The sequence below is a fragment of the Bufo gargarizans genome, unplaced genomic scaffold, assembly GCF_014858855.1.
Source record: "Bufo gargarizans isolate SCDJY-AF-19 unplaced genomic scaffold, ASM1485885v1 original_scaffold_1415_pilon, whole genome shotgun sequence".
In the NCBI taxonomy this organism is placed as follows: Eukaryota; Metazoa; Chordata; class Amphibia; order Anura; family Bufonidae; genus Bufo; species Bufo gargarizans.
Genome location: NW_025334348.1, coordinates 101,425 through 114,066, shown reverse-complemented (window position 1 = coordinate 114,066; position 12,642 = coordinate 101,425). Strand labels below are relative to the sequence as shown.

Sequence of the window (12,642 nt, the reverse complement as noted above, 5' to 3'; positions counted from 1 at the left end):
AGAATCCTCTTTTGTGTTGGTGGAGGAACCTCCTTTCTCTAGACTTAGAGGATGCCCCATCCTTATATCTACAGTCCTGTGTATAAATAGCACCGTAGTGCTGTAAACCGCCTGTGGAAGTAAAAACAATTCAAAGAAAAGTGAGTGTCGGTATTTTGCTCTACCACTTCCTGAATGCCGACCAACTGTACCTTTCACCTGTGTATAAAAGGATCATGGGAGAGATCTCTGGACTGACCCCTGATATATTTCTACATCTCTCAGCCATCTTTTCTCTAAATGAAATAACCCTAATTTTGATAATCTGTAGTCCATCCTTTTCCTTTATTACTGTAGTTTCCCACGTTTGGACCCAATCCAGCTGAGTCTTGTACACTGGTGCCCAGTACTGTACACAATACTCCATGTGTGGTCTGACTAGTGAATTGTAAAGTGGGCCTCTTTTGTGTTAAAGGGGTTGTTCATTCCCTCCCAAACCAAGTTTAGTTATGGCTGGAAAAATGTTTAACATACAAAATGGCTGCAGCATGCACGTGACCCAAATGGGACGTCACATTTTGGATCTGCCAGGGACCAGAAAGAGCAAGATCAGGGTCCTCTGTAAAGCGCGTGCACAGGAGCATGCTGTGAATGCTTATCAATTCTAACTTTAGTTGGATGGAAAGTGTGATACCGTCATCAGCGTGACAATTAGGGCTCATGCACACGACCGTTATTGCTTTGTGGTCAATTTTTCCCTGATCCATTTGTCCGTATCTGAGTTTTTCTCTCTCTAATTTAAGTCCTCTTCCGTTCTGTTATTCCACAAAACATATCCGTATGGTTTCCGTATTTGATCTGTTTTTTTGCGGATCGGAAACGGTAACTTATTTATCACCAAACACATGAGCAATATGGGCTGGGCATAGCATTTCTACGGTATGGATCCACAAAATACGGATGAAAAAAGGATTACATACGGATGTGTTCCGTGTGCGTTCCGTATTTTTTGTGGACCCATTGACAATAATAGGACATGCACTACTTTTTTGCGGAACGACCATGCGGACAAACAGAAACGGAATGCACACGGACTAACTTCAGTATATTCTACAGCCCCATTGAAGTGAATGGTTCTGCATATGGTCCGCAAAACAACGGAAACAGAAAGAAAATACGTTTGCGTGCATGAGCCCTTAATCTGTTTAAATTATTACAAATATTTCTGGTAATTTAACATGATGATGCAATATGAATCATGAAACTCTGTGGTCTGCATTAAAGATCCCGGCCTCTAGAGGGTGCTATGTACCATGCAAACAACACGTTCTGTCTAGGGATCAGCGAATCGACTTCGGATGAAACATCCAAAGTCAATTCGCATAAAACTTAGTTCTAAAACTGTGCGGACCTCTATACAATATTATAATGTATTTGCTCCGATGAGCCGAAGTTATTGCTTCGCGAGACTTCGCGCAATAACTTCATAAATTAATTTGTACTGTAAAAACCCATTTCCCGAACTCGGGTTCGGTTCCAAGGTTAGAACCGAACCCGAGTTTGGGAAATGTTTTTTTACAGTACAAATTTATGAAGTTATTGCGCGAAGTCTCGCGAGACTTTGCGAAGCAATAACTTCGGCTCATCGGAGCCAATACATTCTAATACTGTACGGAGCTCCTGCTGTTTCACCCGAAGTCGATTCGCTCATAACCTAGTTCTGTCATTTTGCAACACGGTCATAAACCTTGATAACCCACCATGGAGGTGTTTTAACACATTTATGTCTGTTATGGTCTTTTAGGTTGCCAACACTATATATTTCTCTGCTTGTCTTCTTACTTTGGTACCTTCTGTTTTAGTATCTGATCATTTTTTGCGGATTAGATGGAGTCCCATTCATTTCAATGGGTCTGCAAAAAAATTAACTGTCTGCATCCGTATGTCCGTTCCATTGTCAGATAGAACATGTCCTATTCTTGACAGTTTTGCATCTGCAAAAAAAACGGATGCAACACAGACGACCGCTGTATTTTTTGCAGACAGCAAACTACATATGGTGGCGTGAATGCACCCTAAAAGGTATACCATCCATACTCATAGAGCATCTGGGTCTAATAGCAGTAATAGGAATGCTATAACGCCATGGTCTTAAGACAATCTGTAACAGGTCTGAGATAGCAGAACGGGCTTAGTTCGGCTGCGGTTCCCTGTGTTATCCAGTAGGTAGCGCTTTGCATTACGGATTGTATCACTGGTGACACAGACATGTAGACTTCATTTATTATTATGGTAAATATTAGCCAAGGGATCAATTAGTGGAAAACTCGTCTATGCAAATATTTGTGCAGTCCCCAGGACTGGAGAAGATGAATAAGACGTAAGCGGATGTCTGAGGTTTCACAGCCAGTGAGATGGGGTTTGCTTGGCTGATGCAAGTCTTGTATTTCTCATCATAGTTTTTTTTTAGTTAACACTTTCAATCTTAACACTTTCTACCCCAGGTAAAATAAAGGTAATTTCCATAGTAATGGAGAATGCTTACTCAGACTCAGAAGAGCTCATGAAGCAGCCATTAGTAAAAGCATGTGGGCTGTGGGAGGCGTCTCAGTAGCGTCAGAGGAAAGAGAAACACGTCTTCTGTTTTTTTTTGCAGCCCAAATTGAAGTAATTCCGTGCAAAATCTGTGGAGATAAATCTTCTGGGATCCACTATGGAGTAATAACATGTGAAGGATGCAAGGTAAGACACGAGGACGCATCAGAGGTCGGACAGTAGGGTTATCTGGTTTATATCATCACCAGTGAGAACAGCTTTCTAATGTACTTACAAGGGATCGGTGGGGACGCGAATCCCTCTTTTAGTGTCAATTACTCACTATCTCTGCTTACTGTATGTGAATTAAAATATTCCCATTTACAATAACAGGCTGAGAACCTGTATGGAGCTAATACTTATCACGGGTTTTACAATAGTTTGCAGAACAGACTTCTATGTAGGACGGACTGTTATCTGCACTGATACCGGAGAGAGGTTTGTGCTGCTGAGGAGCTCCGCTCTCAGATGTCACAGAACAGGTGACAACGTATGATCCCTGGGGGTCTGACTGCGGGAGCCCCCACTGATCAGTGTGTGATCATACATTTATCATTTCAGCTGACATGTCAGTGGTGGAAGCTTAAGTGCTAACCTCAGCAGTTTCCTCATTTGAAACCAGGGTGAATATGTCATCTTGCACTATTTGGCAGGGCTTTTTCCGCCGGAGTCAGCAGGGGAAGCCGATTTACTCGTGCAGCCAGCAACAAAGCTGTCCCATCGACCGCTCCAGTAGGAACCGATGCCAGCACTGCCGGCTGCAGAAATGTCTATCCTTGGGCATGTCTCGTGATGGTAAGAACCCGATATCTGCCTTCAATGGCTCAGTACAGAGACATGGAGCATTCTGCTCTGCGCGATCGGTGATATGATAGATGGGAGGTGAGAGACGTCTTGTGTCATCATCAGCCGCACACTTCATTAACAAGCTGATCTGTAAAGTACCCTGAGGCTACTCTCACACTAGCATTTCCGTTTTCCGTTATTGAGATCCCTCATAGGGGCTCAATACCGGAAAAAAAACGCTTCAGTTTTGTCCCCATTGTCAATGAGGACAAAACTGAACTGAACAGAACGGAGTCACCAGAATGCATTCCGTTCCGTTTAGTTGCGTTTCCAGACCGGAGAGCCAACCGCAACATGTTGTATTTTGCTTTCCATCCTGGGATGCGGAGCAAGACATTTTCTCTGCCACAATAGAAAACTGATCCGTCCCCCATTGACTTTCAATTGAGTTCATGACAGATCCGTCTTGGCTATGTTAAAGATAATACAACTGGATCCGTTCATAATGGATGCAGATGTATTATCAGTAACGGAAGCTGCCGGATCCAGCAAAAACGCTAGTGTGAAAGTCGCCTTCCTGGGTGTCTGCACCAAACATCTGTCTAAAAACAAAAAAGAGGCCCAAACTGACACATCAAGGGGTTTCTACATTGATTTTTGCTTGGCAAAGGGGTGGCACTTAGGAGAAGGGGTGGGGCTTCACAGGAAAGGGGGAGGGCTTAAAGTTGCACCGTCTTGTGTTGCGATTCTGACATAAAAATCCGTCTCAAAGTAAGCCAACCAATAGTCAGAGAAGGCGTCTATTCCTGCGCCAGATGTGAGCCCCTGTGATAAGTCTGCTGCAGGTCTGGGCGGATGGTATGCATTTACACCGTCTTTAGGATTAGTAAATCTGGGCCATTGTGTTAGTTCCTGTGGCCAAGACACCTGTTAGCTGATTGGGGTTCTGGGTATCCTAGCTGCGCCAATCTGATATTGATGACCTACCTACGGATATGCCATCAATATCAACGTTCGTAGAAAATAACATGTTCGCCAATGCAAGAGACACACACTGCTGCGATGAAGTGGCATCCACATGATCACTGCAGTCAATCACTGGCCGTACATACCACCATCACCACTGAGGCTACCGCTGCGGGGACCGGCAGGGACCACTGGGGCATCAGGGGATTGAACAGGCGAATATAAGTTATTTGTAAGTGCTTGGCTGCTCAAATTAAATGAACTTTTTCCTGTAAACTAAACATTAAAGGGGTTGGCCACTTTCAGGCCACTTTTGACCAATGTGTATGTAAAACTATAAGACACTTAATATAGCTTTCTGTGCCGTTTACTATATATTATAAGTCATGTCCCCTTGTTGGGTAAATCTTCCATTCTGTCGCCACAGAGGTCCTGTCCATAAGATGGCCGCTGATGGAGGGTCATGTGACTGTGCAAAAATAACTCATCCCTCAGCCTTGTCCGCCAAATACATCACATCTGCACTTGCAATGTTGAGAGTTTAGTAGAGGTGTAGTGTATTTTAATGGAGGAGACTGAGTGATTTGCCTGGTCACATGACCCTCCATCAGCAGCCATTTTGTGGAAAGCTCAAAATACTTGGCAAACGAGAGAGAATACCTTATGAAATATAGAAAATAGTGCAGAATACCAACAAAGTCTATATTAGTAAATGCCAGATAATCATCGTACACATTCACCAACAGCTGTTAGTCAGTGGCCAACCCCTTTAATAATTTCTACCATCCTCAACAGCTGTTAAGTTTGGGCGCATGTCAAAAAAGCAGAGGGCTATATTACAAGCTGAGGTGCAAAAACTTCTGAAGGAGCAAAGGACAGAGATCTCTGGAAGTTCTGAAAACCAGGCTGAACAACCATCCACTACAACACCAGAGCTGCCTCATTCCACCCAACCTTCTGCCTGGATAGGTCACAGCAGGTGGGACTGCTCCTTCGCCCCGCGTAACTGTTCCCTGCCTAGAATGCAACTGCAGAGGGAACCCCTCATGCTCCACACCCCAGAAAAGGCACAGACAGAAGCTACAAGTAGGAAAAGCTTTCTCCGAGAACAGCAGCTGAGACCCAACGTCTTCCACAATCTGGAGTCATTCTGCAGCCTCAATTTCAGCAGCTGTCTGCCTCCGGAGTGCATGCTATCAGCCACAGAGCTGGGTGAGTAGGTCTACTCTCAATCTAACCCTAGCACTATCATTTTTATTATTTTCAGTGTACACTAAATTATTCTTTGCTTTCTTATGGTATCGGTATACCTCAGAACTGCTGACGCAGAATGTGGTGTTTGCACACCAAGAGACATGCCAGTTTCGTCAGGAGAACCTTCAGATATTGAGATGGGAAACGTTCACACCTGAAGAAATGCAGAGCTTACAGCAAAAGGTAACCAGCTAATGATGACATTGAGTGAATAATGATTAACAGTGACATCACTAGGACCATCACTATTCACACGTAGCCTCCTGTCTCTATGCAGCCCATGGACCAGATGTGGGAACGCTGTGTCGGTCACATTACAGATGCCATTCAATATATTGTGGAATTTGCAAAGCGACTCAGTGGCTTTATGGACCTGAATCCAAACGATCAGATTGTGCTTCTGAAAGCAGGTAGCAGAGGTCGTAGAGTCTGGATGAGAGGATTATAACTGCACATTTCCAGTCCCACGATAGCCAATTAACCACCCTTTTCTGTGTCGTAGGCGCAATGGAGCTGCTGTTGATTAGAATGAGCCGAGCCTTTAACTGGTACAATAGCACTGTCTTTTTTGAGGGAAAATATGCACAATTGGAGCTCTTCCATTCTTTAGGTAAGACGCTTCTGATTCTAGTGTTCTGTTTTCTACAAAGTTGTAGTCTCCTGTAAAATACACTGAATGTCTTCTTTATTCTTTCAGGGTGCCATGATCTCATCAGTTCCATGTTTGAGTTCTGCCAGTCACTCTGTGCACTCAACCTCTCTGAACATGAAATGGCCTTCTTCAGTGCCCTGACCCTGCTCGATCCCAGTAAGCCATCTCATCACTTACACAAGTAGCCGATAAAGGATAACAAATATACCAGGGCTGTGATCATACACTGGGCTGAACATGGAACATGACGTGCACCCTCTAGAGACATGGGGGAGTTATCAAGCCCTTCACCCCAGAATGCTGGCTTAAAAATAAAAAAAATCGCCAATTTGTAAAATTTTGCCATTTTTATACCACTCTCTCCAGTGAAGGAGAGCTATTTCAGTTTCAGATTTAACAATTAGGACTTTTTAATTAGTTAAAAAAATGGTCTGAATCTAACTCCAGTAACACAGTGGTGTAGAATGTGGACTAACTTCTTATTTTTTCAAAACTATTCCTGGATCGGAATACATTTGTAAATGCATGTAATAAAAAATTGTAGCCCCGAAGTTATTCAATATAATGTATCTGTTCCATCTTTCAAATGCCACCAACCCTATCTAATATTAGAGGCTGTGACCGTTACAGACACGTCCACTGAGAAAGTAAACACCCCCCTGCCAGCTTGAAATAAATGTAGCAGACCATTTGGAGCAATGAATGGGGAGATCTCTGAATCTATGGGGGGTACCGGGCTGATTACAGCTTTCTTAAAGGGGTTTTCTGACACTTTTTATCTGATGACCTAGATCAGGGATGGCCAATCTGTGGCTCTCCGCACCATGCCCTGCTGTAGGCTGATAGCTGTAGGCAGTCTAGGGATGCTGGGATTGTAGTTTACCAACAGCTGGAGAATTGTAGATTGGCCATCAGTATCTGACAAGTGGGGGCCAGCCGGCACCCTCACCAAAGTGTTTCCCTCTTGATGATCCTTACTGCCATTTAGGCTTTTTGCAGTTGTTGAATAATCTGAATCATTTCTGAATTTTTGTGTGAATCCATAATTTTCTGACTTTTCATAGGCCTCCCCTGGCTACAAGAGAGGCACAAGGTGGATACTCTATACAGGAAGATACACTTGGCCTTCAGAAACTTACTTCACAGAACACGTCGAGAGTTCATTTTAACAAAGGTAAGACTTTGTTACCTTCGTTACAGATCATAGCCAAAAATAATCTGTATGCAACTACCCTATCTAAACTTCACGTGTCTCTTCTCCTTCATGTGACCACAGCTCTATATAATCCTCACACGTCTCTTTTCCATGTGACCACAGCTCTATATAATCCTCACACGTCTCTTCTTCATGTGACCACAGCACTATATAATCCTCACACGTCTCTTCTTCTTCATGTGACCACAGCTCTATATAATCCTCACTCGTCTCTTCTTCTTCATGTGACCACAGCTCTATATAATCCTCACACAGCTCTTCTTCTTCATGTGACCACAGCTCTATATAATCCTCACACGTCTCTTCTTCATGTGACCACAGCTCTATATAATCCTCACACGTCTCTTCTTCATGTAACCACAGCTCTATATAATCCTCACACGTCTCTTCTTCATGTGACCACAGCTCTATATAATCCTCACACGTCTCTTCTTCTCCATGTAACCACAGCTCTATATAATCCTCACACGTCTCTTCTTCTCCATGTAACCACAGCTCTATATAATCCTCACACGTCTCTTCTTCATGTGACCACAGCTCTATATAATCCTCACACGTCTCCTCTTCTTCATGTGACCACAGCTCTATATAATCCTCACTCGTCTCTTCTCCATGTGACCACAGCACTATATAATCCTCACACGTCTCTTCTTCTTCATGTGACCACAGCTCTATATAATCCTCACACGTCTCTTCTTCATGTGACCACAGCTCTATATAATCCTCACACGTCTCTTCTTCATGTAACCACAGCTCTATATAATCCTCACTCGTCTCTTCTTCTTCATGTGACCACAGCTCTATATAATCCTCACCGTCTCTTCTTCTCCATGTGAACCACAGCTCTATATAATCCTCACACGTCCTCTTCTTCATGTGACCACAGCTCTATATAATCCTCACACGTCTCCTCTTCTTCATGTGACCACAGCTCTATATAATCCTCACACGTCTCTTCTTCATGTGACCACAGCTCTATATAATCCTCACACGTCTCTTCTTCATGTGACCACAGCTCTATATAATCCTCACACGTCTCTTCTTCATGTGACCACAGCTCTATATAATCCTCACACGTCTCTTCTTCATGTGACCACAGCTCTATATAATCCTCACACGTCTCTTCTTCTTCATGTGACCACAGCTCTATATAATCCTCACACGTCTCTTCTTCTTCATGTGACCACAGCTCTATATAATCCTCACACGTCTCTTCTTCTTCATGTGAACACAGCTCTATATAATCCTCACACGTCTCTTCTTCTTCATGTGACCACAGCTCTATATAATCCTCACACGTCTCTTCTTCATGTGACCACAGCTCTATATAATCCTCACACGTCTCTTCTTCTTCATGTGACCACAGCTCTATATAATCCTCACACGTCTCTTCTTCATGTGACCACAGCTCTATATAATCCTCACACGTCTCTTCTTCTTCATGTGACCACAGCTCTATATAATCCTCACACGTCTCTCTTCTTCATGTGACCACAGCTCTATATAATCCTCACACGTCTCTTCTTCTTCATGTGACCACAGCTCTATATAATCCTCACACGTCTCTTCTTCATGTGACCACAGCTCTATATAATCCTCACACGTCTCTCTTCTTCATGTGACCACAGCTCTATATAATCCTCACACGTTCTCTTCTTCATGTGACCACAGCTCTATATAATCCTCACACGTCTCTCTTCTTCATGTGACCACAGCTCTATATAATCCTCACACGTTCTCTTCTTCTTCATGTGACCACAGCTCTATATAATCCTCACACGTCTCTTCATGTGACCACAGCTCTATATAATCCTCACACGTCTCTTCTTCATGTGACCACAGCTCTATATAATCCTCACACGTCTCTTCTTCTTCATGTGACCACAGCTCTATATAATCCTCACACGTCTCTTCTTCATGTGACCACAGCTCTATATAATCCTCACACGTCTCTTCTTCATGTGACCACAGCTCTATATAATCCTCACACGTCTCTTCTTCATGTGACCACAGCTCTATATAATCCTCACACGTTCTTCTTCTTCATGTGACCACAGCTCTATATAATCCTCACACGTCTCTTCTTCATGTGACCACAGCTCTATATAATCCTCACACGTCTCTTCTTCATGTGACCACAGCTCTATATAATCCTCACACGTCTCTTCTTCATGTGACCACAGCTCTATATAATCCTCACACGTCTCTTCTTCATGTGACCACAGCTCTATATAATTCCTCACACGTCTCTTCTTCATGTGACCACAGCTCTATATAATCCTCACACGTCTCTTCTTCATGTGACCACAGCTCTATATAATCCTCACACGTCTTCTTCTTCATGTGACCACAGCTCTATATAATCCTCACACGTCTCTTCTTCATGTGACCACAGCTCTATAAATCCTCACACGTCCTCTTCTTCATGTGACCACAGCTCTATATAATCCTCACACGTCTCTTCTTTCATGTGACCACAGCTCTATATAATCCTCACACGTCTCTTCTTCATGTGACCACAGCTCTATATATCCTCACACGTCTCTTTCTTCATGTGACCACAGCTCTATATAATCCTCACATGTCTCTTCTTCATGTGACCACAGCTCTATATAATCCTCACACGTCTCTTCTTCTTCATGTGACCACAGCTCTATATAATCCTCACACGTCTCTTCTTCATGTGACCACAGCTCTATATAATCCTCACACGTCTCTTCTTCATGTGACCACAGCTCTATATAATCCTCACACGTCTCTTCTTCTTCATGTGACCACAGCTCTATATAATCCTCACACGTCTCTTCTTCATGTGACCACAGCTCTATATAATCCTCACACGTCTCTTCTTCATGTGACCACAGCTCTATATAATCCTCACACGTCTCTTCTTCTTCATGTGACCACAGCTCTATATAATCCTCACACGTCTCTTCTTCATGTGACCACAGCTCTATATAATCCTCACACGTCTCTTCTTCTTCATGTGACCACAGCTCTATATAATCCTCACACGTCTCTTCTTCTTCATGTGACCACAGCTCTATATAATCCTCACATGTCTCTTCTTCATGTGACCACAGCTCTATATAATCCTCACATGTCTCTTCTTCATGTGACCACAACTCTATATAATCCTCAGACGTCTCTTCTTCTTCATGTGACCACAGCTCTATATAATCCTCACATGTCTCTTCTTCATGTGACCACAGCATTCTATAATCCTCTTTTAGATCATTATTTTTTTTATTCTTCCCATGTCTTCAGCTCCCAGAAAAGGAGAAACTCTCCAGCATTTGCCAGCTCCACCTGGAAAAGCTGAACATCTTCAGACAGATGTACCCAAGAATTGCATGGGAGCGATTCCCTCCTCTGTATAAGGAGTTATTTATCTCAGAGACTGAAAATTCATGAGCAGAATTGGACATCCCATTTGCTCACAGCTTACATCTCCTGTCACGACATCCCCATGTCCCTGAATAATATTGTGCACTGGAGGACAACTATCCTGAAACATAAAGGGCTCTCTGAGTAGTCTGAATCTATTTATACCTATCCAGTAAAGAAATGATCTTATTTAGACGTCCATGTTCCATTGACAACCACCTAGTTGGTTAATGAAGAGCTTATGACTGGATCCTAGAATCTGAGGGCATTATATTATAGCCTATGGCAGGCCTGGGCAAAACCCACATTATATGAGAGTTTCAAGCATTAACTATTGATGTTAAAACAAGAAATATATAGGTCCCTGACAAGATAAAGAGATCTATTAGCCCATGCAGAAAGTTTGCAAATGAAAGGAGTAGTGTAATAATTTCCCTCATATGGCCGATGACCAATAAGCTATTTGTGTTCTATTTTGTGTTCTATTTTTTTATAATAAAATTAATTCTTTATAATATTACCAGTGTATTTTTTAAGTTCCTTGTGGGTTTCCAGCTTAAGACATTTTCTGCTAAGCATTCTTTGACATGGACAACATGACAAGTCGATCAGTGTTTGCTTACAAGACCTTTGACGTATGCTGAAGCAAACTTAAAGGGGGGCAAACAGTAGTTAGTATGATAATTTGTCTTCTTTCAGGCCGCTTGTTGTCTGTAGGGCATCCCTGTTTACATGGGGACATGCGTTGCCAATCAGTGAACCTTTTCTATGCCTGCCAGCTGACAAGATGAGGTTGCTGGTTTGTGTGCGGATGCACACAGTAGGGTATTTGTTTGGCGCACAAAGGACGACCTCAGTCAGTGGACTTTTGGTGAAATAGCTGTTTTATTGTTCAGTAGACAACGCGTTTCGGAGTTTATAACTCCTTTATCAAGTCAAAAAAAAAGTACCGAAGCCAAAAAGTATCCCCACATAGTTAGATGGGTGTGGACATGCATTATACAGTAAAATATTAGAATGGTGGCGTGTATAAATTTGCGGTATTTGTTGGAGTGTAGTTGTGGGGAAGTGTGTAGGATAGAGGAAGGTTTACCTTAGTGGGTGTCAGCAAAAAGACTGGCCAGATGGCTGTGGGTAAAAGACACAACAATTGAAAAAACTGAGAAAGTACATTGAGGCATGATAATGTCTGTGTGTATGGTGATTAAAATAAGGGGGAGCGAGGGAAAATGGCAGGCGGCAGGGTGGGGGGGGGGGGGGCAAGATAAAACGCCTGTGGTGGGTGCAGTGGAATGTAATATAATATTGTTTTAATTAAATTAGAAATTAATTTAATTAATTAAAATTGTTATAATTTTGGCCGTGGGGGTAGTCTGATGGAGTGGGGAGCGGGTAGCCGGTGATAATGAGAAAGGTATGGGTGGGTGCAGTGTATTGTAATATTATAATATTATTGTTGCGCTGCTGGAGGGGAGGGCTATGACTGGCAGTGGGGGGGGGGAGGGGAGGATAGATGACCTGTGTTTTGATGAGGGTGATCGTCTATAAAGTTAAAATGTGGCCCCACATGGTGGTTGGATAGGGCTGGCGACCTGGCTGTTAAGGGTGCAGTGGGGAATGTTGACATCAAAGCGCTGCTGGTGTGTGCCTCTTACCTGGAGCCTCATCTGGTGCGTCTGGTTTGCTTAGAGCGCAGCTCTCCATGTGCCTGAGCGTGCGCTATTTGAAGATCAGGTGGCGGGGGCAGGGTTGTAACGACACCACTGGGTCCAAAAGTGGCCTTATACGCGGACCATTGAACACCTAT

The 12,642-nt window shown here is 43.2% G+C and overlaps 1 protein-coding gene across 1 annotated transcript; it reads left to right on the top strand.

The window, feature by feature from the left end:
• Positions 1-2,637: 2,637 nt before the first annotated feature.
• LOC122923261 (nuclear receptor ROR-gamma-like) lies at positions 2,638-11,078 on the top strand. The gene is made up of 9 exons (XM_044274043.1): positions 2,638-2,721; positions 3,228-3,369; positions 5,122-5,538; positions 5,642-5,763; positions 5,858-5,990; positions 6,083-6,190; positions 6,278-6,388; positions 7,297-7,406; positions 10,716-11,078. Exons 2-9 carry the CDS (start codon positions 3,357-3,359, stop codon positions 10,860-10,862), a joined length of 1,161 nt encoding a protein of 386 aa, XP_044129978.1. The 5' UTR covers positions 2,638-2,721; positions 3,228-3,356; the 3' UTR covers positions 10,863-11,078.
• The last annotated feature ends 1,564 nt before the right edge of the window (positions 11,079-12,642 follow it).